This window comes from Molossus molossus, unplaced genomic scaffold (assembly GCF_014108415.1).
Source record: "Molossus molossus isolate mMolMol1 unplaced genomic scaffold, mMolMol1.p scaffold_m16_p_14, whole genome shotgun sequence".
Taxonomy (NCBI): Eukaryota; Metazoa; Chordata; class Mammalia; order Chiroptera; family Molossidae; genus Molossus; species Molossus molossus.
In genome coordinates, this window is record NW_023425349.1 from 84,015,594 (window position 1) to 84,043,334 (window position 27,741).

Sequence of the window (27,741 nt, forward strand, 5' to 3'; positions counted from 1 at the left end):
ACATTTTTTAACAATAGGAACTTCTGTTGTAATAATATCGTAAGTGTTCTGAGATGGGTTTTAATATTCTTCAGGACTGTTGACCCGTCTCCTCTCGGGCAGAGAAAAGACACCAGGAAAACGACAATCCACACACTTCAGACAGCTTTCTGGTTGCATTAAAATGGAGCCAAACAAGTAGATCTTGAATGACCTCAGCTTTGCTCCTGGAATCACTCTCTGCCCACTTTACATGTTCTGGCACATCTTTTTTTTTTTTTTTTATCTTCGCCCGAGGACATTATTACATTTTTTGTTCAGATAGAGTGGGAGGGAGAGAGAGAAAGAGCGAGACATCAACGCGAAAGGGACACATCGAGTGGCTCCCTCCTGCACGACCCAACCAGGGCTGGGGACAAACGGCAACCGAGGTACGTGCCCTTAGCAGAAACCGAACCTGGGTCTCTCTGGACCTCAGGCCAATGCTCTAACCTCTGAGCCAAACCGGCCAGGGCCCTGGTACATCTTTTATTCTCTTGTGACAGAGAGCAAGTGGAGTTGCCAGGTTACTGTTGATGAAGAGTAATTTTTAGAAACAGAAAGTCAGTGTCCTGGTTCTGAATGATTCATCTTGCACTCTGGGGCATGTTATGAATGTTAAACAGTTAACTGTCAGTTGGTGCTTAATAATCTGTTAGATCTCGCTGAATCCATAATTTGAATGGCCACTATTTTTTTTTTTTTTACTTTAAGTGTAAAATAGATGGATTACATGTTCTTTCCAGCTGATACAGAAGTAAATGGCACTATCATTTGGTATTAAATGGTAAAAACAAAATGAATGTTTACTAAATTAAGTGAAATGAAAGGTGAACTTTCAGCTTTCCACATCAACTATTTTTATTAAAGTATCAAGTTAGATTTAAGCTCTAAAACCTGAAAGTTTTGGAATATGAGAAATGTGACTCAGAAGTGTGGGGGCCCCATTTTTTAGCCTCTTCTTTTTGCTCAGCAGATGAGGTATAATCCATGGGCAGTTTTCAGAGGCATCCTTCCAAAGGTTTTATTTATCAAGTGATGTGATTTTGGGTAAGCCTCAAGTTTTCTCATCTGTAAAATGAGAATAGTAATATCTGCTCACAGAATTGTTGATACTAGAATGTAAGTGAAGCATTCATCCATTTTTATTGTATATGTGTTTTCATAGATATTATTATTATTATTATTATTGTATACCTCCAGGAAATGTTAGCCATATATTAATTTATTTTTTGAAAAGATACTATCACTTGGTTGAAAGTTCAAAAGATACAAAGAATTATATGCTGTATCTTTTGAAATCTTTTCACTTGTTTCCCAGCACATAATTCTCCTCCTAAGAGTCAACAGATGTATCATTTTCTTGTGTATCTTTTAGAGATACTCTACATATCTAAAAGCAAAAATGTATATTCTTTCCCTGCCTTAAAAAAAAAAAGAATAAAATCTTACTAATTCACGTTTTCCTTTTTATCACTTAAAATTGTATCTTAGAAGTTATTCATATCAATTAAATATTTTAAATAATTTTGGGTAAATTTACTTAGGCACAGCTGTATATGTGTGTGTGTGTGTGTGTGTGTGTAAGAAAGAGAGCGAGCGCTCGCGCAAGTTGGTGTGTTCTAATTTAATTACCAATTCTAACCCTTAACTACTGGATATTCATTTATACATTCATTTTATTTATTCATTCAACAAATATTTTTTGATAGACTACGAGTCAGGCTAGCTCTGGCAACATTGCCAGAAACAAAACAGACACAGTCACTTCTTCCCCATTATAGTGAGTATGAGGCTGGACATTCCATTTTGCTCCATCTGCTGTGTGGGCTTCAGAGACCCACGCTGGCCTCGGTAGGTGACAGTCGGGCTCGGAGTCCATAGGACTGTCCAGCATCGCTCTGGTTCGGGGTGGAGTCCCGAGGCGGGGGCGGGCAGACGAGTCTGGAACAACGGAAACCCTGCGGGGAGCCCTGCGCTCCACGCGGGTCCAGACTCTGGGATGAAGGAGAGGCTGGGATACTGGGGGGAACCGTTGGCGGGGGCCGAGGTCCTCCGGGCGATTGTGGGGCATCTGTCCCCGGGTGCGAGAGCGGACACACGCCTGAGTTCGTGTCCCCTCCGCACCGAGAGCAGCACACGGGGACCTCAGAGACCACTTCCTTTACTACCCACTTTACAAAAATGGGAAACCAAGGCCCCGGATGGCGAAAGTCCGGACCGATGTCCACCTAGGCATGGTGGTATTCGGGGGCGAAGACAGTGAGTTCGACAGCTGGGCAGACGGAAATCGATGAAGAAACTGAGCACCTCTGGGCCTATACTGAAAACTTGTGCGGCTGGAAGGCTTCGGACTCGCAGAGCCGGTGGCTGCACCCGAACGCGCTGCCCTGCCCCCGGGCCCCAGACCTTTAAACTCCCGACGCGCGGGAACCGCAGCCCAACAGCCACAGGCGGCGGGGCGGGCGGGGGCGCACCCTCACCGGCCAACGACCGCCCCGGCTCCGCCCTCTCGCCGAACACTTGTTCTATAAGCAACCCTCTGGCCGCCCGCCCCTATTTGTCCGGGTCCCCGCGCGCCTCCGCCCCCACCACCCAGCCCTAGGGACGGCGGAGGCGGGGCTCCGCGCGGAGAGTCTGGGCGAGTGCCGGCGTCGCGCGCTCCCCCGGAGTTTCGAACGCAGTTGGCCCTCTGGGCAGAAAAAAATGCAAGAGCGGCGACCAATGGCTCGTCGGAAAGAACCCGCGCGCTGCCCCGGCCCCGCCCGCTCTGCCAGAAAAGAACTGCAGGCCCGGTCATTGGTTCACGTAATCTGTCACTCTTTGCTGCGGCCAGTGGGCAGGGGCCTCACAATGATTGGTTCCGCCCAGGCGCGAAATGTAACGCGGGAAAAGTCAGAGTGGGGACCTCAGCAACAGGTTATTTTCGGGGGTTCAGCGGCGTAAGTTCTGCTTTCCTGTCACCGCAAGCCAGGCCGCCCGCTGCTTCCCGCCTTTGCAGCCTGCGTACAAAGAGGGGAGGGCGGGCTGGACCCGGGGTTGGGGTCTGACCCTGACCACCCGGTGTCCGCCGAACTACCCCGCTCCTTCGCTGGGCGCCGCACAGGAGGATTCCGGGAAACGTCCGCCTGCCATGAGCCCGCGGGACTGAGAGCCAGCGACTCGGAGCAGCGCGGACGAGCGGAGCGCAGGGCCGGACCCGGGCTCAAGGAGTGCGGCCAGCGGCCGTGGGAGCTGCATATCGGGGAAGAGCTATGATCCGGGGCGTGGAAGTGCCGATGGCGGACAACCCGCCGCAGCCGCCGCCCGTCATTTTCTGCCAAGACTCCCCGAAGCGGGTGCTGGTGTCGGTGATCAGAACGACCCCGATCAAGGCCACGTGCAGCGGCGGAGGGGAGCCGGAGCCGCCCCCGCCGCTCATCCCCACCAGTCCTGGCTTCAGCGACTTTATGGTGTACCCGTGGCGCTGGGGCGAGAACGCGCACAATGTGACGCTCAGCCCGGGGGCCGCGGGGGGTGCCGCCTCGGCCACCTTGCCCGCCGCCACCGCTCAGCACCCGGGGCTTCGGGGCCGAGGCGCGCCCCCTCCCGCCGCCTCTGTGGGTGAGGACGAGGAAGAAGCGAGCAGCCCGGACAGCGGCCACCTCAAGGTGAGCAGGGCGGGGCGCGGGACAGCCGGGCGGTTAACGGCGCCGCCGGGAGCTGGCGGCGCCCGCGGACGCGGCGGGCGGGGCGGAGCCGAGTTTAAAACGCGAAATCCCTGGGGCCGCGGCGGGGGCGGGGCGGGTGACAGGACACTTACGTCACTGCCGCGCGCCAAAAAACTGGCACCCGCTGGGGGCGGGGCGGGGGCCCGCAGACGCCGGCGGGGGGCGGGGGCGGGCGGACCCCTGGCTGGCCGCCAGCAGGTGCAGTGGGCGGGAGCTCAGCCTAGGGTCGCGCAGGTGGCGGGTCTACCCTCCCTGCAAGCCGCTGGGCGGACCGCTGAGTCCTCTGTAGCCCGAGGCAGGGGCGGGGTGGCTTCTTCCTGGAGCTGTTCTCCTGGGTGCGGACAGGGGGGAGGCGCAGTTTGTGTTCAATCACTATAGATACCCGGCCCTGACCCCGCCAAAGATGCCTTGCAGAGATAGCCGGAGAGTGGAGAAGGGACGTCATGGAATCTTTGGCAGCTGAAGTTGTGTCCTCGCTGCCTTTCATTCATCCAGAGAGAACTACTTTGCTAGGTGCTGAAGAGCACAGAGTGGCATGGGACGCTGTGGTCGCTAACCTGGAATCGATTGTACTCTGAGACTGTTTAGAGCTGGGAAGGATGTAACTGCGTGGTTCAAACCTACAGTTTAGGGATTAGGCAATTGGGGCCTAGATAGAGATTGGTGAAGGGACCTCCCCAAGGTCACACATCTAGGTAGTGGGGGAGCTGGGATGTGGTTGAGTTTCCTAGTCCTGAAGCATGTATGTATGTGTTGGGCGTGCCTCTCCCCAGACATATACTTAGCTCTACAGACTAAACTCCAGTAGGGCCAGATTATTTTTGTTTGGTAGACTATTCGACTTTAATACCTTACGCACTGTAAATGCTGAACAAAGGTGCTCAGTAAATAATTATGTAATGAATGAAGGGTGCTAATGTAAGATTACTGTTCAAGTTCTGTTTGTTAACTGGTTACATAAGATAAGCGGTTTGCCAAAGATAAAACAAGTAAATCACCTAATGGGTAAATGCATCTATGTTGGCAAATACTGTATTTATAAATTGAAACAAGTTCGATAATTTTACATGCATTAGCAAAGATGTTGAAACATGTTGTTTGAGCCCGTAGGAAATTGATACACTTTGTTACTAATGTCATTGTTATTAAAGAGCTATACAGTTATAAAACTATGTGCTTTGACACACTTTAACTCCTGAAGCTGCACTTTAGTAAAAATTTGAACAAGCAGTAGAAATGTTCATAACAGTGCTGAGTGAGTTTGTGAAGAGACCAATCACTGTTGGTCCCTTAGTAAGATGGATAGGGATCCTAGATTTTTTTGTGTTTAGGCCTTTTTAAAAACATATGTTAGGTTATATAGTTGAGCAACATAAAGGCATACGTGCACCAATACTTGTGGGAGACTTTGGATTTATTATTTCGTTAATAATAATGGAATCTAATTTGGGATCATGCAAGAAGATGAATGTCATGGAAATCTGTATGTATGTTCCTTTTGGCCTAAAAAACTCCTTTTCATACAAATCTTTTTTTTTCAATCCTCACCCAAGGATATTTTTTTATTTATCTTCAGTTGGAGTGGGAGGGAGGAGGGAGAGAGAGACACATCGACCGGTTGCCTCCCACACCCACACCCACGACCCAGACCAGGGCTGGGGATGAACTGAAACAGAGGTACGTGCTCTTGACCAGAACTGAACCTGAGACTCATTGGTCTGAGGGCTGGTGCTCTAACCCCTGACCAAACTGGCCAAGGCCATACAAATCTTTTTATAAAAGTTGCTCACAGTGCATAGGTTTGAATTTTATTTCTACTTTGTCTACCTCTTTTCAGAGGTAAGATATATACTAGAAGTTATAAAGAACATGTGAAAGTGAAAAGGCTGTTTTATGTTTATGCTTACATTTATATTTTCTCAGTCTTTGTAACTGTTTGATAAATTATTAGGTTAATTGATTCTAAGTTGTCCTTTCATCAATGAAGCAATCCAAATTCAACTCCAAAAATTCACTCATTTAAGCTTCCTCATCTTGCAAGGTTGGGAGGGACCGGAGACAGGGAGGAGTGTAGAATATGCCTTTATTTAGGGAAACTACCTAGTATGATTTGTGATCAGTGCCCTCTAAAAATAGGGAGTCCCAGTCCCCTTTATTTTGCTTCTTGAGAGTGCTTGTAGTTATTTATTTCCACATGCATCTTGGGTGAATTGTGCTGATTGAATCTGCTCACTTCTTGGGAAAATGAGAGACAAGTTTGCAATAAAGCTGGTACCAGTAACATGCTCCCCTCAACTCCCTTCTAAGTATGCAGGTTAGCGGCAACAATAGCTGTGGGTTTGAGAACATGTGTGTTCATTTGCTGTCTGTTTGTTGCTACTGCTCCCAAGGGAGGTGTCTTGAGTTCTGCATACCTGGTATCTGTTTCTGCTTGCTCTGTTGTTTGTTCGTGTCCAACACTGCCTCCTCTGCCTGTGGGGAGAGCATCCATCATCTACCCACTTATTTGGGCCCCTTATCATAAGATTGCTTAGCACTTTTGCCAGTATAAGTATATGTTAGCATTATCTTCTCATGTAGAATTTTGGGAGGGAAGGGAGCAGGTCCAATTTCCCTCTGCTAGAAGGTATTCTAAGCCTCCCCACCTTATGCCCTTGTACCCTCTACTCAGCTGCATTCAGGAGGTTACTTCTCCACTGTGGACCTGTGTGGTTCGTCTTCTCTGTGCTTAGTCTCAGATACCATTCACCCTTCAAGACCTGCCAGCTGCCTATCCTGCTTCCCCTTTCTATCATCACCTGAACTCTTCAATCATCTAGACTGCACAGCCTTAAAAATAGCTCATTAGTATAGAGTAATTACTACCATATTAGGCATAGTCACCATTTATTGCCTGGCCCAGCACACTGCTGGGCTCTATGTTGAGTGTTTTGAATTCCTTTCCTAATTTATCTCATTTACCTGATGGAGGAATTAGAGAAGAGAGTCCCCAAGGTTAAGGTTAGTTAACGTCTTATGATAAGTGGCAGAATTGACTGGAACCTTCCAGAGCCCTTGCTCTTAATCCCTATGTAATACTGCTCCTGTGTGTATCATGTATGAATTGACTTTTGGAGCTTATTACATTTTTTTTTAATCCTCACTGGAGGATATTTTTCCATTTATCTTCAGATGGAGTGGGAGGGAGGGAGGAAGGGAGAGAGAGAAACATCACTGTGAGAGAGACGCATTGATTGATTGCCTCCTGCACAACCCCAACTGGGGCCAGGGACGAACCGCAACTGAGGTATGTGTCCTTGGCCAGAATCAAACCCATAACTCTTTGGTTCGTGGGCTGACACTGTAACCGCTGAGCCAAACCGGCCAGGGCTATTGCATTTTTAATATTAAGCTAATGAAAGTAGACTTATCACATGCTATTGAAACCTATCTAAATCTCAATGGAGATGCTATATGGGGGTACAGACAATAAAATAGATAAGTTCAAATGAAGACTTGGAAAGTTTTACAGATAGGTCGGCGGGGGGGAGATAGAACCAGGATGCAGATATGGGATCCATATGAAATTGGGATCTAAATCTGACTTTAAAAAAGGGAAATATGATAAATAACATTTTCTGGTCAATGTACATATGCCTCCCTCTGAGACCTATTTTTCTTTTCCTTCTAGGTTGTGTTTGAGTGCTTTATTTGAGTTTTACTTTGTACAAAAATGTGTCGAAGACTTAATTTTTTTAGTAATCACATGAATACCAAATTTGAATATAACTTTTTCTAAAGCCTAGGTAAATTTGTACATTATGCTAAGTGGATTGAGAAATAACCCAAATTTATTAAATAAATTTAAAGTTATTGACATTGAGAACTCAAAACATTTATCATGAAATAGTTTAGAAACACTTTTTAAAATCACTAATATGCCCTGGCTGGTTTGGCTCAGCGGTTGGAGCATTGGCCTGCAGTCCAGAGAGTCCCGGGTTCAGTTCCCTCTAAGGGCATGTACCTTGGTTGCAGTTTGTCCCCGGCCCTGGTTGGGTCACGCGGGAGGCAGCCACTCGATGTGTCCCTTTCATGTCAATGTTTCTCTCTCTCTCTCCTTCCCACTCTATCTGAACAAAAAATGGAAAAACACCCTCGAGTGAGGATAAAAAAAAAACCCACAAAAATTAAAAAAATTGCTAATCTATCTTCTGGAGATATCGAGATTCTATTTTGAAATTTAAATTTATTGAAGTATACAAACATTTTTGGCAATTTAATAATTTTGCTTCTTTCTAGTAGCTTAATTTGCAGCAGTTTCTACATAATATCAATGGGTTGTCTTAGAATTTGTTAACTTTTTCTTGCAAATTAAGCTGTCTCAACAAGATTTCTCTCTCAGGCTACAGGTATACTTGATTGCTGATAAAATCCTACTATTGTCAAAATGTACCTAGAAACATTATCATATTGCTAAGGCCAAAATGAAAACGGTCCTTTTAAAGTAGCTCTGCTTGTTTTTTTGTATATGGTTAAAAGATGCTCTTTATTCATTGATTTAGGACGTTACATGATTACTTACTTGCCTTGCCTAATTTTCTTAGTTCAAAGAATGCACTTAGTGAAGCCTTACTTGTATATGGCTAGGATGTTGTATTGTATTTATTACCTAGACATTTCTCATCTGGAAAATATAAATGTGGTTTAGAGCTGAAACAATATCTTAGAGTTGCTGGAAAGCAGTCAAATGGTTAACTTTTTTTTTTTTCTTTATTGATTTTAGAGAGAGGGGAATGGAGAGGAGAGATAGAAACATTGATGAGAGGGAACATCGATTGGTTGCCTCCTGCATGCCCTCCACTGGGGATTTGGCCTACAACCTGGACATGTGCCCTGAACAGGAATAGAACCGGCAACCTCTTGGCGCATGGGTCAAGCTGAACCACTGAGCCACACCGGCCAGGCATGGTTAACTTTTAAAAATATACCCTTCCCACCCCCTCACTAAACATACTTGTTTTTTTTTTTTTTTTACCAGAAACATACAAAATAGAAATGGATAACTTTACATTTTTGGTATTAATGAACTAATCAGTTCTTTAAAATTGTAATAGCTGGCAGTGCGTCCTAGCCAGCTAAGCGGTCCTGCCATGCCTCAGCTCAGACCTCACCAAAATGCCATTTCAAATGGAACACGCCGTGGAAACCATGATGTTTATGTTCCACAGATTTTCTGGGGATAAAGGGTACTTAACAAGAAGGACTGAGAGTACTCATGAAAGAGGAGTTCCTTGGATTTTTGGAAAATAAAAAAGACCCTGTGGCTGGGGACAAAATAATGAAGTACCTGGGCCAGTGCCGAGATGGCTGAGTGGGCTTCCAGAGCTTCTTTTTCTTAATTCCCGGGCTCACCGTCGCGTGCAGTGCCTATTTTGTAGTACACACGAAGCAGAAGGGAAAGAAGAAGGCAGCACTGAGCAGTTCTCCTGCCCTGATAAGAGTTCTCCCTCCCTGACGAGGGTTCTCCCAGTGGGCTGCTTAAGGAATCTCTGCTTCCCCCTGTATAAAGATTTGATGAGCAGATTGGGACACTTAAAAAGTGGACAAATAAAATCCCACCCCCATTTGACAAGAGAAAGAAGAAAATCCAATTAAAAATAGATACAAATTTTATTTTCATACTGCTTGCATCCTCTTGCCTTCAATAAACAAATTTCTTTTTTAGTTTCTAAAATAAAATAAAAATAATAAAATTGTAACAGTCAACAATATGTTTTATGTATTTAAAAAATATTAGGAGGCTTGGCCGGGTAGCTCAGTTGGTTAGACCAGCGTCTGATACACCAAGGTTGCAGATTTGATCCCCAGTCAGGGTACATATAAGAATCAACCACTGAATGCATCAATAAATGGGAAAACAAATTGATCCCCCCACCTTAATAAATAAAAACAATTTTTTAAAAAGGAATCAAGCAATGAATGCATAAATAACAACAACAAATTGATCTCTCTCTCTCTATATATGTATACATATATAAAGAAAGGGATTATTTCATACAGACGAGTTGTATCACTTTTTAATTAAATGATTTCATGTTCCATTTCTTAACAGAATCACCTATTTTTATGGATCATATCTGCTGTATTTATTTGTTTAGCATTTTAAAATCAATACTTAATTATTCATGATATGACCATAATGAGCAACAATCTATACAATTATTGTGGCTCAATAAATGATGTCAGTTGATTCTCTAATTTTACTCATGGTCATATCCCTCTTTGCTGATGATGGGATGAACAGTTCTATCAAGAAACACTAGTGCTACATGTAGCTAGTGAGGATCACAGGCAAGGAATAAAGAAGGTGAAGATGAAAGTATTTGATAACTAGTAATAATTGTCAAATTGGTTTGTTGATTTGGACTTCAACATAAGTAAGTCATGTTCCAATGAGGACCTTGCCTATTCTAAGCTTTGTTATAAATGGAAATGTAAGAACCAAATGATGGCCTTTTGAAGATTTTGCTCAGAAGTCACACACATGATTTTCATTCACATTTTATTGGCCAAAGCAAGTTATGTAGCCAGGTTGGGGTTCACAGCACGAGATAGCAGTAAATATTTTTACAATAATGTAATCTGCTACAGTGCCTTTGCACATTCCCTTTTTTCCCCAGTGTGGCAAAAAAACCAAAATTTACCATCTTAACCATTTTTCAGTATCAACTATATACACATTGTTAAATAGAGCTCTAGAACTTTTTCTTCTTCTTTTTTGGGAATCCTCACCTGAGGATATTTTTCCATTGACTTCTAGAGAGAGTAGAAGGGAGGGAGGGAGGAAAAGAGGGAGAGAGAGAGGGACATCGATGTGAGAGAGACACATCAAATGGTTGCCTCCTGCACAACCCTGGCCAGGGCCAGGGATTAAACATGCAATCCAAGTACATACCCTTGACCAGTAATTGAAACTATGACCGTTTGGTCTGTGGGCCGATGCTCTAACCATTTTAAAGTATAATTTAGTGACATTTAGTAATTCACAATGTTATGTAACACCACCTAGATCAAGCCCAAAACATTTACATCACCCTAAAAGAAAGTCCTGTTTCCATTAAGTAGTCACTCCCTGTTCCCCTCTACAGTTCTCTGGAAAATACCAATCTATTTTCTGCTTCTATGGACTTGCTTATTCTGGATATTTTATTTCTTGGAGTGATACAATATGGCTTTTTGTGTCTGGCTTCTTTCACTTAACAAACTGTTTTTGAGGTTCATCCACCTTGTAGCATGTATCATTTCTATGGCTTAATAACATTTCATAGTAATGGAAGAGGAGAAGTAACAACTGACATCAAAGAAATACAAAGGATTGTAAGAAAGCATTACAAACAACTATATGCCAACAAATTGGAGAATCTGGAAGAAATGGAAAGATTCCTGGAAACATACAATGTTCCAAAACTGAAATAATCTGAATAGATAGATCACAACTAGTGAAATTGAAACAGTAATAAAAAAATTCCCAACAAACAAAAGCCCTGGACCAGATGGCTTCACAGGTGAATTTTACCAAATAGTCAAAGAAGAACTAACACCTATCCTCAAATTATTCAAAAATATTCAAGAGGAGAGGAGACTTCTAAGCTCTTTTCATGAGGCCAGCATTATCCTAATTCCAAAACCAGATGAAGACACTACAAAGAAAGAAAATTATAGGCCAATATCCCTGATGAGCATAGATGCTAAAATCCTCAACAAAATATTAGCAAACTGGATTCAACAATACATTAAAAAAAGAGTATACACCATGATCAAGTGGGATTTATTCCGGGGATTCAAGGTTGGTACAATACCCACAAATCAATAAATGTGATAACACCACATAAACAAAATGAAGGATAAAAACCACATGATCATATCAATAGATGCAGAAAAAGCATTTGGTAGAAACTATCAGCAAAGTGGGAATAGAGGGAACATACCACAATGTAATAAAGGCCATATATGATACACCCACAACCAACATCATACTCAGTGGGCAAAAACTACAACTATTTCCCTTAAGATCATGAACAAGACAGGGCTGTCTGCTCCCACCACTCTTATTTAGCAGTGTATGGGAAGTTCAAGACAGCAATCAGACAAGAAGAAGAAATAAAAGGCATCCAAATTGGAAAGGAAGAAATAAAACTCCTTATTTGCAGATCACACATGATACTGTATATAGAGAACCCTAAAGATTCCACCAAAAACTATTGGAACTGATAAATGAATTAGTAAAGTAGGATACAAAATAAATACGCAGAAATCAGTTGCATTTTTATGCACCAATAATGAATTGTCAGGGAAACTGAGAAAGCAATCCCATTCACAATAGCTTCAAAAAGAATAAAATATCTAGGAATAAATTTAATAATGCCAAAGACCTGTACTCAGAAAATTAAAAGACAGCGAAGAAAGAAGCTGAAGAAGATACAGTTGACTAGAAGCATATACCATGTTCATGGATAGGAAGAAATAACATCATTAAAATGTGCATAATACCCAAAGTAATCTATAGATTCAACACAGTTCCTATCAAGATAACAATGGTGTATTTCACAGAACTAGAACAAATATTCCAAAAACTTATATGGTACCACAAATGACCCTGAATAGCCACAGCAATCTTGAGAAAGAAGAACAAAGTTGGATGAATCATGCTATCTGATATTAAACTATATTATAAGGCCTTAGTAATCAAAACAGCATGGTAGTGGCACAAAAATAGACATATAAATCAATGGAATAGAATAGAGAGCCCAGAAATAAACCCATGCCTTTATGGTCAATTAATATTTGACAAAGGAGGAAAGAATATATACAATGGGATAAAGAGAGTCTACTATCTTTGGTGTTGGGAAAATTGGACAGATATGTCCTCCTCAAAAAAATGAAATGAGACCCCCTTCTTAAACCATACCCAAGAATAAACCCAAAATAGATTAAAGACTTAAACGTTAGACTCAAAACCATAAAAATCCTAGAAGAAAACACAGGCAGTAAAATCCTGTAGCAATATTTTTTCTGACATATTGCCAGACAAGGGAAACAAAAGGAAAGAATGAACAAGTGGGACTACATTAAACTAAAACGTTTTTGCCCAGTAAAGGAAACCATAAACAAAATGAAAAAACATCCCGCTGAATGGCAGAACATACTCACTAATACGTCTGATAAGAGGTTAATAGCCAAAATTTATAAAGACTTACAAAACACTAAAAAACCAAACAATCCAATTAATAAATGGGCAAAGGACCTAAATAGAAATTGCTCAAAAGAGGACATACAGATGGCCAAAAGACATATGAAAGGATGCTCAGTGTTACTAAAGTCATCAGAGAAATGCAAATTAAAACCACAGTGAGATATCACCTCATACCTGTCAAATGGTTATCATCAATAAATCAACAAACAATGTTGGCGAGGATGTGGAGAAAAGGAAACCCTTGTGCACTGCTGGTGGGAATGCAAACTGGTGCTGCCACTGTGGAAAGCAGTATGGGGTTGCCTCAAAATATTAAAAATGGAACTGCTGCCCTGGCTGGTTTGGCTCAGTGGTTGGAGCATTGGCCTGTGGACCAGAGAGTTCTGGGGTCAGTTCCCGCTAAGGGCACATACCAAAAAAAAAAAAAAAATTAACTGTCTGATGACCCAGTGATTCTACTTCTGGGAATTTATCTGAATAAACCTGAAACACTAATTTGAAAGAATATATGCACCCTTATGTTCATTGTAGTGTTATTTACAAAAGCCAAGATATGGAAGTAGCCCAAGTGTCCAACAGTAGATGAGTGGATAAAAAAGTTTACATAATGGAATGCTCTGGCCATAAAAAAGAAGGAAAGGAAATCTTACCCTTTGTGACAGCATGGATGGACCTGGAGAGCATTATGCTAAGTGAAATAAGCCAGTCAGAGAAAGATAAGTACTATAGAATTTCACTCATATGTGGAACCTAATGAACAAAATGAACTAATAAGCAAAACAGAGACAGACTCAGAGAGAGCAGGCTGACAGCTGTGGGGCCTGGATGGGCGGGGTAGGGAGATTGAGCAAAAAGAGAAAAAAAAAACCTCATGGACATGGACAACAGTGAAAAAATAACATTCTTTTGTATATGTATATGTATTTACATTGTACCACACACTTAAACTTTTCCACATTGATTGAATCCTTTACATTACCACAGCAATGTATAAAGGTTCTAATTTCTTCACATCCTTACCAAAATGCACTTCAATTTTCTCATTTTTCCTTTTTTAAAAAAATATAATTTAGTTGGTGTGAAGTAGTATGCCACTGTTTTTTTGTATTTAATTAATTCTTTTTCTTTGTGATGTATTGAGGACCTCATTGTAGTTTTGATTTGCATTTCCCTAATGACTAATGATGTTGAACATCTCATGGGCTTGCTGACCAGTTATATAACTACTATGGAGAAATGTGTATTTAGGTCCTTTACTTGTGTTTTAATTGGGTTGTCTTTATGTTGTTAAGTTGTAAAAGTTATTTATATGTACTGGATGCCAGAGCCTTATTAGATATATTTTTATCTCCCATCATCTATTTTGTTGCTTATGCTTTTGGTGCTATATCTAAGAATCCATTGCCAAATACAAGGTCATGAAAATTTATTCCTGTTTTCTTTTAAGAGTTTTATGGTTAAGAGTTTTATGGATAAAAGACTTAAATGTGACCCGTGAATCCATAAAAATTCTAGAAGAAAATGTAGGCAACAAAATTTCGGACATCATATGGAGCAGAATTTTCACTGATACATCACCTAAGGCAACAGAAACAAAGGAAAAAATGAACACATGGGACTACATCAAACTAAAAAGCTTCTGCACAGCAAAAGAAACAATCATCAAAATGGAAAGGCAACCCATTATATGGGAGAACATCATTGCCAATGATACATCAGATAAGGGATTAATTTCCAATATATATAGAGTGCTCCTACAACTCAACAAAAGGAAGACAAAGAACCCAATTAAAAAATAGGCAGAGGAGCTGAATAGACACCTCTCCAAACAGGACATACAAATGGCCAAGAGACATTTGAAGAAATGCTCAACATCACTAATCATCAGAGAGATGCAGATTAAAACAACAATGAGGTATCACCTCACACCTGTCAGAATGGCCGCCATCAACAAATCATCAAACAAGTGTTGGCGAGGGTGTGGAGAAAAGGGGACTCTAGTACACTGCTGGTGGGAATGCAGACTGGTGCAGCCACTATGGAAAACACTATGGTGTTACCTCAAAAAGTTAAAAATTGAACTTCCATTTGACCCAGTGATCCCACTTCTAGGAATATATCCTAAGAAGCCTGAAACACCAATCAGAAAGAATATATGTACCCCCATGTTCATAGCAGCACTATTTACAATAGCTAAGATCTGGAAACAGCCAAGTGTCCATCAGTAGACGAATGGATCAAAAAGCTGTGGTACATATACACAATGGAGTATTACGCAGCTATAAGAAAGAAAGATCTCCTATCCTTTGAGACGACATGGAGGGACCTGGAAAGTATTATCGTAAGTGAAAGAAGCCAAGCAGAAAAAGACAAATACCACATGATCTCACTTATATATAGAATATAATGAACATAACAGTCTGAGGAATATGGTAGACCCAGAAACATGGAAGTAGGGCACAGATTGACATCTGTCAGAAGAGGGGATGGGGGGGAGGGAAGAGATAAACCACAGAACTTATATGCATGTATACATAATCAGTGGACATGGACAACAAACCCAGGGACAGGGCGGGTGTGGGGTGGGGAGGGGGGTGCCAATGGGGTAAAAAAGGAGAAACATCTGTAACAAAAAAATAAATACATTTAAAAAAAATAAAAATAAAATAAAGTTTTATGGCTTTTAGCTCTGACATTTTGATGTATGATACATTTTGAGTTAATTTTTTATGTATTGTGTGAGGTAGGGGTACAACTTTATTCTTTTACATGTAGGAATCTAGTTATTTTAGAACCATTTGTTAAAGAGACTATTCTTTTCCCCATTGAGTATTCTTGGCACCCTTGTTGAAAATTAATTGGTCATAGATAAGGGTTTATTTCTTGATTTTCAATTCTATTTTATTGGTCTATATGTCTTTCCTTATGCCAGCACCACAATGTTTTGATTACTGTTGCTTTGTCGTAAGTTTTGTAATAGGGAAGTGTGAGTCCTCCTGTTTTGTCCTTTTAAAATATTGTTTTGGTCCAGCTGGTGTGGCTCAGTGGATTGAGCCTCATCCCATGGACGGAGAGGTCCCGGTTCAATTTCCAGGCAGGAAACATGTCCAGGTTGTGGGCTCGATTCCCAGTAGGGGGTGTGCAGGAGGCAGCTGATTGATGTTTCTCATGTCATTGTTTCTATCTCTCCCTTCCTCTCTCTCTAAAAAAATAAGAAATCGATAAAAACATATTTTTAAAAAAGTCACTTGATGTCCTATGGGTGTCTTAGACCCTATTTATTATTTTTTCTTTCTGTTCCTCTTAACTGGATAATTTAAGTTGACTTATTTTCAAATTTGCTGACTTTTTCTTCCTGCCCTTTCAAATCTTTCATTAAAAATCTCTAGTGGAGAATTTTTAGTTATTGTACTTTTTAGCTCTAGAATCTCTATATTGCGTGTGTGTTCGTTAATCCTTATCCAAGGATATTTTTCCATTTCTTATTTTTGTTAATCCTCACCCAAGGATATTTTTTCTATTGATTTTTTTTTTCTTTTAGAGAGAGCCGAAGGGAGAGGGGAGTGGGGGAAAGATAGAGAGAGAGTGAAAGAAAGAAACATCAATGTGAGAGAGGCACATTGGTTGGTTGCCTCCTGCATGCACCCCAACTGGGGCAGGAATTGAATCTGAGACCCTTCGGTCCATGTCAAACACTCTAACTGCTAAGCCAAACTGGCCAGGGCTAGAATTTTCATTTAAAAAAAAAAAAATTTATGTTTCTTTATTGATATTCTGTATTTATTTTCATGGTTTCCTGTTATTCTTTGTCCATTTAAGTCTTTTTCTAGGCCCTGGCCGGTTTGGCCCAGAGGTAGAGCATTGGTCCGCAGAGCAATGAGCCACAGGTTCGATTCCGGCCAAGGGCACATACCTCAGTTGCAGTTAGTCCCCAGCCCTGGTTGGGGTGGTGTGGTAGGCAACCAGTTGATGTGTCCCTCTCACATGGATGTTTCTCTCCCTCCCTATCCCTCCTATCTGAAGATAAAGAGAAAAATATCCTCAGGTGAGTATTAAAAAAACAAAGTCTTTGTCTAATAGCTCCAATATCTGTTTCTATTAATTTTTCCTCTGTATGGACCATGCTTTTGTTTCTTTGCACACTTTGTAATATTTTATTGAAAACTAGATGTTTTGAATATTATAATGTGGTAACTCTGGAAATCAGATTCTTCTCTCAGAATTTGTTCTTGCTGTTTGCTGTGGATTCTAGTTGTTTGGCGAGTTTTATAGACTATTTTTGTAAACTATATTGTTATATTTGTTCTAAAGTTTGTTTCTTTAGCTTGTGGTCAGCTCATATTTTGAGAGCGATCTTGAATGCCTGGAGCAAAAAAGAAAGGGATAAAAACATGTAATTGTTGCAGAATGACTTTGTGCTGTAGCTGTTTTCAATGCTTAGCCTTAGCCGCTGTTCACAGCTTTTGTTTACAAGTCTGCTGTAGCCTTCATTTCCTGCTTGTGCTGAGCCTAAATCAGCCAAGGTGAAAGCTACTTAAAGTCTTTCCTCAGCGTGCTTCCTGTGCTGAGCAAGTGTGTGGCTTTCTGAATTCCTGTCCTTAGGATTCATGGGCAGTTTTCAGTGACCTAATTTCCCAAAGAAACTCTGCCCAGTGTTTCCTCCCAGGTTTTTGGTATTTTTGTTTGCCTTAATTGAATTATTTTGCAATAGGTGCTGCGTGTTGTCATTTGCTTCACAAGGCTTTAAACAGTTTGCTCTGTGTGCGGCTCTTCTACCCTGAGAGCTCTAAGTTAGGCAAAACAGACAAGCAGCTTGCCTCAGCCCTTCCTGTAGCCCCCAGCCAGGTCCAGACACCCTTCTTTCACAGTTCGGTCTGCTTTGCTCTCTGGAGCCAGGGACTGGGTTCGCACACCGAGAGGAAAGCTGCTCGAGACCTGGTCGGAGCGAGAGGGCACAGCGATCAGACGCGCCACAGACCTTTCCCACCATTTCAAGTGGCCTTTTTCTGGATTCAGTGTTTGCCGAGTTGCTGTGAATCTCTTATTTTTTTGGAGTTGTGACAGAGCTGATTGTGACAGCTTGGTTTTTCAGTGATCTGTGGAGGGATGGGTCCTTGGAACTACCTACTCTCACATTTTTAGTGATGTCAGTCAAGAAAGATTTTAAAAAATTATTTGTTACGTTATTTTGCTTTAATGAGTGGAGTCCAAGAAATATACTAATGTTTATACAAATTGTTAACAGGATGGAATCCGACGTGGTAGGCCCAGAGCAGATACTGTCCGAGATTTGATAAATGAAGGAGAGCATTCGTCCAGCAGAATCCGTTGTAACATCTGTAATAGGGTATTTCCACGGGAGAAATCGCTCCAGGCTCACAAAAGGACTCATACAGGTAAGCTGAGCCAATTTTAGAGAATGTCAAAAATAATACCTAACTGAAAGTTGATTTGATGATTGGGCTTATAAATGAAAATTTTAGGTGCTTTATATTTCCTTACTGTAGTTTTTAAAAACAAGCACTATGTATGTTACCAGTCCGAGGTTTGTGTGCACAATACTTCAAAAGAAAGGCCAATATTCAGTAGATCAAAGTTCTGGAGTAAGGAAAGTTTTATTGATTGAGAAGGCCTAGCTTGAAAAGATGGGAGAACTAATTCTTTTTTTTGATACGTGCCCCTAGCAGAGATCGAACCCAGGACTCTCTGGTCCGCAGGCCAGTGCTTCAACCGCTGAGCCAAACCAGCCAGGGCAGGAGAACTAATTCTTTTTTTTTTTTTTTTTATCCTCACCCGAGGATATTTTTCCATTTTTTGTACAGATAGAGTGGGAGGGAGAGAGAAGAAGAGAGAGAGAGAGAAACATCGACGTGAAAGGGACACATCGAGTGGCTGCCACCCGCACGACCAACCAGGGCTGGGGACAAACTGCAACCGAGATATGTGCCCTTAGCGGGAACCGAACCCGGGTCTCTCCGGACCACAGGCAGACGCTCTAACCGCTGAGCCAAACCGGCCAGGGCAGGAGAACTAATTCTTAAATCCATTTTAAGAAGAGCCTGGAATTCAGGCATTTTATTGTTAAGGGAAGGGAGGAAGGGCAAGGCAATGGGTGGGTGCAGGCTGTAGACTGGTAGATGTTGAAAGGGACTCAAGGAAGTGTGTGGAATTTCTTAATCCCTTTGTTCCTGCTTGACCCTTTGACACCCCTCCACTGAGCTGATCTGAGATCAGTTTTGGAAACCCTGTGAATATCTGTGCATATTTCTCACCTCTTGGGGGTGGGGGGAAGCACCCTCTGTGGCAAGGGGCTGCTCTTGCAAAAACTCTAGCTCAGCTGGTTAGAGTGTCGTCCTGATATGCCAAGGTTGTGGGTTCAATTCCCAGTCAGGGCGTATACGAGAATCAACCAATGAATGTATAAATAAGTGGAACAACAAATTGGTGTTTCTCTCTCTCTCTCAAATCAATAAAAAACAAAACAAAACAAAAACCAACTGAAGCCTCAAGCAGAATTTCTCTAGTTAGTTATCATGTACGTGACAGGGAGATATTAGCTCAAGGCCAAAAGAGAGAGGAAGCATTTCACTCTGTTACATGTAGTCAGTTTCTTTTTTGATGGAGAGAGATAGCTCTCTGAACCACAGGACTTCTAAAGATACAGGGCAATTAATCTATTAGTCATAGGAATACTGTTACTAAATTTAGTTTTATCCTTGTACTTATCTGATTTTTACTTGATACACCTTTAACTTGTCTGTATAATTGTTTAAACTGATTTGTAAGCCATATACTACAAATCAGTAGGCCATATTCTAAAATAGTACTTGTCAACTTTTTAATAGAATTTCTAGAGCCCTCTGTGCAATGAGTGTTTGACCTAGTCATTAAATCTAAGGTGAAGTATTACTTTTCAGAATTAATGTATTGTAGGTAACTATTTCAAAACTATCATACATCTTTATTTATGTAGAGAAATTATACTTGCATTTAAAATACCATATAGAAAGCAAACAAATAATATAGAGAGAGTCCCTGGTCTTTCTACAGAGAAAGTTGGCTTCAGAAGGAGCCTTATGGTTCTAATCATGGAATCTGATAATTTACAGATGAGGAAGCAGGTACCAAAACCCAAATACCACTGCCTTGCAACCTCATATGCTGAAGTCTGGGCTCTGCTGGCCATCCTAGTAGCACATGCGGCTCTTGAGCACTTAGTCTAAGTGGAGATGGGCAGTGTGTGTAAAACACACTCAGTATGCAAAAGAGAGAAAATGGAGTCCTTAATTTCTCATACTGATTACATACTGAAATGATAATATGTTAGACATATTGGGCTAAATAAAATATATTATCAAAATTAATTTCACCAGTTTTCTTTCCTTTTTTCATGTGGCTACTAGAAGTGGTTTACACATATTTTCTGTTGGATATTACTGGTCTAGAACTTGGGTTTTTAACTCTTAGGCCCCTATTTTTTCCACTGTTTTTATGATCATCATCTGTTTTTTTTTAAGTTTTTGAAAATATGTACTTTAATGTTATGTTAGCATATAGTGAAATCCCTGAAAAAGGGTAAAGTTTAAATTTTGAATCATAAACTATGATGGCCAAGATGTTTTGACTTTTTGCACCATTCAGTAAAAGTTATTTAGTGCATATCTGAGTTGATAATTTTTGTATGTTTATTTTTTAATCTTCAACTAAGATATGGGTTTTTATTGATTTTTTTCTTTTTTTTTTTTTAGAGAGAGAGAGAGAGAGAGAAGAGAGAAACATTGATGTGAGAGAAACATCGATCTATTGTTGTGTCCTGTAAGTGCCCCAACTGGGGACTGAACCTGCAACCTTTTGGTGTACGGGACAATGCTCCAACCAACTGAGCACCTGGCTAGGGCAGAATTTTTATATTATTAATTTTTTTAAATCCTTACCCAAGGATATTTTTCCATTTATCTTCAGATAGAGTGGGAGGGAGGAAGAGAGAGAGAGACAGAGAGAGAGAGATTGATATGAGAGAGACACATCGACTGGTTGTCTCCCTGACCCTGACGAGGGCTGAGGATGAACCACAACCGAGGTATGTGCCCTTGACCGGAATCAAACCTGTGACTCTGGTCTGCGGGCTGACGTTCCAACCACTGAGCTAAACTGGTCAGGGTGAATTTTTGTATTTTTTAAAAATCTAATTAGTTTGACATATCCTCAAGTAACTGGTTCACGGGCCATGGAGTACCTGTTGCCAGTGCACATAAGATTCAAAACCATGTGGCATAATGAGAAGATCCCTGAGTCCCAGTCCTCATCACTAACCCACTGTGTGTCATCCGATACTTCCAGGCATCTGCCTGCTACACTGTATGTCAGGAAACTGAGCCCAAGATTTCTATAGTGTATAGATAAGCTCGAATAGTATATGCTTGATAAAAAACTTTTCTCTTACTATTTTAAATAATCTTCCTATCTTTTGTATTTTATGAATTTGTGTCCAACTATCACAACCATTTAGTACATTTCTAAATAATAAGAAATTTAGGGAGGACTAGTTACTAGTTTTTGAGTCATATTGAAAAAAACAGTATATAACTGTTGATCAGAGAATATTTTTTCAAAAAATAAATTTAATTGTGATTGAGCAACATTTTTGAGCACTTTCTCCAGCCTAGCACTTAGTTGAGTATAGGAGTTGAAATGGAGTACAAGGTATTAAGCATCTTTGTATAAGAAAAGTACTGTGATACATGAACAACACAGGGTACCAAGTTAGTGAGAGGATACAGAGCTCCATTATTTGGAGGTAGGGGGAGTTTCACTGAGAGCCTACAGGCCTGAGAAGATTTGAATGGGCAGAGAATAACAAGGAGTAGAACAAGATCAGGAAGTGTCCCCAGGTTGGAATGAATCTCAGGGGTGAAGTAAAGATAAACCCTGCCCCTTAACTCAGCAGCTACATTGCACATCTTAGGGGACCACTGAGAAGTCAGCAGATACTTTTTATTTGTTTAAGAAGTATAGTAGGGTTTGGCGTGGTTTAGGGGATAGTTGCTATGACAAAAGCAGGAGTTCTGTGCTGTGCAGGTGGATTGACCCAGAGGGTAGCCAGGGTTTGTTCTGGGTGGAGGGGTTGCCAGTTGACCAAGGGAAGTTGCAGTGGAAGTAGGAGCGAGAGACATTTAAACAAATCAGCAAGAGGTGATTTGGATTATAGGGAGATAAAATATGGGATAAGCTGAAGATTATAACTTTAAGGACTTGAACCTGGGTACCTAAAGCTCAAGGCCTAAAGAAAACATTGTGCTTCTGAGTGGACAGCTGCATGATAGCAGGCAAGTGCTGCCTTTTGCATTGTCACTTGTAGAGGGAGACATGTTTTATTGTTGTTTGGAGTCATGGTCTATGTAAAGGTTGATTCTCTCCCCCTGCCCCTTCTTCTTATTGTCTCAGAAATAATGTATAACATCTGTCTACTTAGGTGAGAGGCCTTACCTGTGTGACTATCCAGAGTGTGGAAAAGCCTTTGTTCAAAGTGGACAGCTCAAAACGCATCAGCGTCTTCACACGGGAGAGAAACCTTTTGTTTGTTCAGAAAATGGTATGATATTAGGAGTTAAGTTTATATAATAACTAGTTGTGAGTTTGTAGTTAAAATATCTTTCACTTGAATTTTTGGGGAGAAGAGATTTTTTTGATCCACATTTTGAAAACACTTTGTTCAATTTCTGGGGAAAGATTGATTTTTAAAATAAAGTATTCTTGTTAGGTGAAAATCTTAAAAGGCAATTAAAAATACTATATCCAGTTATAGGCTGTAGAAAAATCAATGAAAGTAAATGCGCCTTTAGAGTAGGCTTTTACTTCAGTTTTAAACTTTTTAACTACTAAACTGAAAGAAGTTTATATTATTGCCTACATTTTCATAGAAGGGGAAATTTTACCATCTTAACACTGCCGCTGTTAGTAATTTCTTATCACTTAAGTGATTTTCTTAATCTTTTATCAGTTTCTTAAGATGTTTTTCTCCTGCACATTTTCATGCAGTTATAATTGAAATTCAATGCTGTTTTGTACTGTGGCTCTATGATTTTCTTCGTTATTGTCAGTTACAAATGTCTTCAGGCTTTTTCATCTAGTGAATTTGCTTAAGCATATACTAGTTACATATGGATTTTTGCCCCTAACCCCCATGTTGTTCAAGAGTCAACTATATGTTGGATATTGAATATTTAATTTGTTTTAAAAATGTGTTTGTTACCAACAAAGCTAAGGGTCACGTTTTCCTACTTAAACTGTTCCAGCTTTGTCCATCTTTGGGATGTTGCCTTATGAGACAGGCTAAGAACAGAATTCTAGGGTCAGAGGGTTTGAACATTTGTATGACTCATGCTAGTGAATCACTTCCCAGTGGGGTTGCATGCATGTATTAACAGTGACTAAGAGGTGAAAGGACCATCCTCCCACCCCTCTCACTAGCATTGACAAAATACTGTACTTAGGGTTTTTTTTTTCCTCCTCCAAGTTATAGAATGCTAAATCCCATTGTCTTAATTTACTTTTCCTGGTTACCAGTGAAACTGAATATTTTCCATGTCTGCCAGATGTCCTGATTCTGATGAGTGTTTCCCTCTGTTTTGAAGGCTGCCTAAGCAGATTCACCCACGCAAACCGCCACTGTCCCAAGCACCCTTATGCCAGGCTGAAGCGGGAGGAGCCCACTGACGCTCTCAGTAAGCTCCAGGCTGTGGACAACCAGGCTGCTGCCGAGTGGTTGGCAAAGTAAGTCTCTCCCTGGAATCCACTGCAGAGTGCCACCCGGGGCATGGGCGGGTGCTGGGGACTTCTACAGTTCTCTCATGTTAAATAAGTTGTTTTTATACACATTTTATGAAATAACTTGAAATGGTGCTTTATTTTCTTAAACCACAGAATTATTAGGAGTGTTATTAGGACCTGAGTGTGATAGAAAACTATATGATAGCCCTGGCCGGTTTGACTCAGCAATCAGAGTGTTGGCCTGCAGACCAAAGTGTCGCGGGTTCAGTTTCCATCAAGGGCATGGACCTCAGTTGCAGTTCAGTCCCCGGCCCTGGTCGGGGTCGAGCGGGAAGCAACCAATTGATGTGTCTCTCACATCGATGTTTCTCTTTCCCTCTCACTGTCTGAAAATAAAATGGAAAAATATCCTTGGATTTACAAAAAAAAGAAAGAAAACTATATGATATTAATTCATCTTAAGTGCCCAGATCACAATTTATTTTAAAAGCAAGAATTTTCTTCATTTTTAAAGAAAGCTTTATACATATTTCATTTGTTGTTAGTGCAACCCCTCTTTATCTTCTTATATTAGAATTAGATCTGTGCTGATTTTATATCCCCATATCTATAGATACCAACATATATGGCTATAGGTATATATAGAGAGATGGTCCAAAAAGCACCTAATTTAATTTTTTTAATGGTAACAAGGTGGAGGGCAGTATGAAATTTTTTCTCTAAGGATATTTTGATTTAAAGAGTCATTTCTTTTATACAAACCACCAGCTGCCGATTGTGCCGCTTCCTCCGCACTTGTGCTCAGAGTCCAGAGCCCCTGAGTGTGCTGCTGGACTCTGCCTCCCTCTGCAGTGACACTGTCTCCAGCCGTCTGGGCTCCTGTGGTTTCTGGGCCTCTGTGCTCACTGCTGCCTCTGCAGAATGTGCTCGCTTCCCTCTTCGTTTAGGCGCTTGGCCCATTCTTCATTTCTTACTCAGGTTAAATATCACTTCAGGAAGTTCTTCCCTAACCTGCTTATGAACCCCCAAAACAAGCAAGGTTAGACTCATTTAATAGATACTTTTATAACACATTGTATTTTCCCTTCACCATACACTCATTCATCCAGTGTCTGTCTTCCCTGCTGGACCGGAAGCTCCACAGGGCAGGGTCATGTCTGTCTTGCTTACTGCATCACTTCCTACCTCCCTTCCCCTCCTCCTGCTGGCCTCCTGCCCCATTGGCTCTAATTTTGCCCAAGCCGGAAACCTGTTGGTCATCCTTGTCTTTATCCTCTGTCCCATCTACTCAGTGACCACCTTATGGAGTCTACTTCCTTAACAACTCTCAAATTCAGCTACTTCATCCCTCTCAATCCCATCTCCAGGCTGCTGCCAGAGGGATCTTTCTAAAATGCTAATGTGATCCTCAGTATGACTTAAAACCCTTTATTATGGCATTCAAAGCCCTCGTTCCCTGCTGACCTAGCTAAACTTATCTTTTGCCACTCTCCTTTTCTAGTAGTCCTTCAAGTCATACCGAACTATTTGCATTTCTTCCTTTTTAAAAAAATGTTTCTATTGATTTTTTAGAGAGAAAGGAAGGGAGAGAGAGAAAAACAACAATTGGCTGCCTCCTGCATGCTCCCTACTGGGGATCGAACCAGAAACCGGTGCATGTGCCCTGACCGGGAACCATACCGGGACCTCTCAGTCCGTGCGATGACATGCAATCCACTGAGTCACACTGGCCGGGTTGCATTTTTTTTTTATACCTCTTGAGTATTGCCAAAACTTTTCTAGTTTAAATAGTCTGGATTTCCTGAAATGTAGTAGTTGTACATTTTTTGTATCTGAAACAGCCTTTCTGACATATAATTGACATATAATAAATTGTACACTTTAATAAATTTATGTCCAAATGTATAAATGTTAATAAGTTTAAAGTGTACAATTTGATACATTTGGACATACGTATACATCTGTGAAATCATCACCACCATCAAGATCATGAGCATACGTATCACTTCCAACAGTTTTCTCAGGTTCCTTTGTAATCCGTCACTCCCACCCCTTCCTGCTGACTTTCTGTTGCTATAAATTAGTTTGCATTTCCTAGAGTTTTATACAAGTGAAGCCGTACAGTATGCACTCCCTATTTGTCTGGCTTCTTTCACTCAACATAATTATTTTGAGATTCATCCATGTATCAGTAGTTAATTCCTTTTTATGGCTGAGTAGTAATTCATTGTATGGATATATCTCAACTTGTTTACTCATTCATTTGTTGATGGGCATTTGGTTATTTTTGGCTATTGCAAATAAAGTTACTATGAACATTAATATGCAAGTCTTTGTATGGACATTTTTGGATGTAATGATACTGTCATTTAAATATGTATTTCTTTAGTTACCAAATGTGCATTTTCTCTTGTGGATTATCAGTTGGCCATGTGATAGAGTAAATTTTTGAATAAGCTCTCTGTGTTACAGATATTAAATATCTGTAAGTCATACTTTTTAAGTTTAAAGTTTATCATAGTTAACTCTGTCAGAAGTCACCATCCCTCTGTGGATAGGATAAATAGGTTTCTAATGGTTATTTGTTCTACTATTTCTATATTTAGTGCATTTTACATAAGTTTTGTTGTTGTTAATCCTCACCCGAGGATATTTTTTTGTATTGATTTTTTTTTTTTTTTTGAGAGTGGAAAAGAGGGAGGGAGGGGGGAGAGAGAGAGAGAGAGAGAGAAACATCAGTGTGAGAGAGGCACATCTATTGGTTGCTTCCCACACATGCCCAGCAGGGGCCCGAATCAAACCTGCAACCCAGGTACATGCTCTTGATCAGGAATAGAGCCTGAGCTCCTTCTGTCTACAGCTGACCCTCTAACCACTGGGCCACTCCGGCCAGGGCTACATACGATCTTTAAGGCAGCTATAGTTTAATGGCAAAAACACTTGACTAGAGACCCAGAACTGCCAGATTTTGATTTTGGAAATCTGAGAAAGTACCTCAATTTTTTGAATTTGAATTGTTTCCTCTGTGATGAGAAAGATATGTAATATATGTGAAATCACTTTATAACTTTTTTGTTGTTAACCTCACTCAAGGATATTTTTCCATTGATTTTTAGATAGAGTGGAAGGAAAGGAGGGAGGGAGCGAGTGAGGGGGAAAGAGAAACATTGATGTTAGAAAGACACATCAGCCCTGGCAGGTTTGGCTCAGCGGTTAGAGCGTCGGCCTGTGGTCCAGAGAGACCCGGGTTCAGTTCCTGCTAAGGGCACATAACTCGGTTGCAGTTTGTCCCTGGCCCTGCTTGGGTTGTGCAGGAGGCAGCCACTGAATGTGCACCTTTCACGTCTATGTTTCTCTCTCTCTTTCTGTCCCATTCTATCTAAATAAAAAGGACCAGAGGATAAAAAAAAAAAGAAAAGAAAAAAGACACATCAAGAGAAAAACAAATGAGAGAGGAATTGAACCAGAGACCCTTTGCTGCACAGGCCAGCTGAGCCCTTAGAGCCAAACCGGCCGGGGCTCACCTTATAACTTTGAAACTAAAACACATGGAATGCTGGGGTAAAGAACCTTTCTTTAAACAAGCAAAGTGGAACATTTGAAAATATCATGTATATCATCTAATTAGTAGGGATGCATGTCCCACAGGTATTGGGAAACAAGAGAGCAGCGTACCCCCACCTTGAAAGGCAAGCTCGCCCAGAAGGCCGATCAAGAGCAGCAGGACCCTCTGGAGTACCTTCAGTCGGACGAGGAGGACGACGAGAAGAGCGGGGCGCAGAGGCGGCTGCAGGAGCAGCGGGAGCGCCTGCACGGGGCCCTCGCTCTCATAGAGCTCGCCAACCTGACCGGAGCGCCGCTCCGCCAGTAGCCTGCACACTGACTCCCACTGTACACAGTACTGCCCAGCGTACTTCAAAAGTAGATCTTGGGCATAAGCTAAGCACCTTATTTGCTTACCATAGGCTGCTATTCTGTAGAAATTGATGAAGAATGTCATTGCCCCAGAAT

At 41.3% G+C, this 27,741-nt stretch overlaps 1 protein-coding gene and 1 pseudogene across 1 annotated transcript; both read left to right on the plus strand.

Annotated features, from left to right (window-relative positions):
* The first annotated feature begins 3,024 nt into the window (after positions 1-3,024).
* ZNF367 (zinc finger protein 367) lies at positions 3,025-27,741 on the plus strand. Its single transcript, XM_036261018.1, has 5 exons — positions 3,025-3,668; positions 18,206-18,356; positions 22,433-22,552; positions 23,595-23,733; positions 27,379-27,741. Exons 1-5 carry the CDS (start codon positions 3,273-3,275, stop codon positions 27,599-27,601), a joined length of 1,029 nt encoding a protein of 342 aa, XP_036116911.1. The 5' UTR covers positions 3,025-3,272; the 3' UTR covers positions 27,602-27,741.
* Positions 8,883-9,222, plus strand: LOC118629951 (annotated as a pseudogene).

What these genes read in the sequence shown, in the direction of transcription:
- ZNF367 (XM_036261018.1), top strand. Translation starts at nt 3,273, where the DNA reads ATGATCCGGGGCGTGGAAGTGCCGATGGCGGACAACCCGCCGCAGCCG. An exon ending in TTTTGTTTGTTCAGAAAATG is followed by an intron (nt 22,553 to 23,594) that starts GTATGATATTAG and finishes TCTGTTTTGAAG; the next exon opens with GCTGCCTAAGCAGATTCACC. An exon ending in GCTGCCGAGTGGTTGGCAAA is followed by an intron (nt 23,734 to 27,378) that starts GTAAGTCTCTCC and finishes CATGTCCCACAG; the next exon opens with GTATTGGGAAACAAGAGAGC.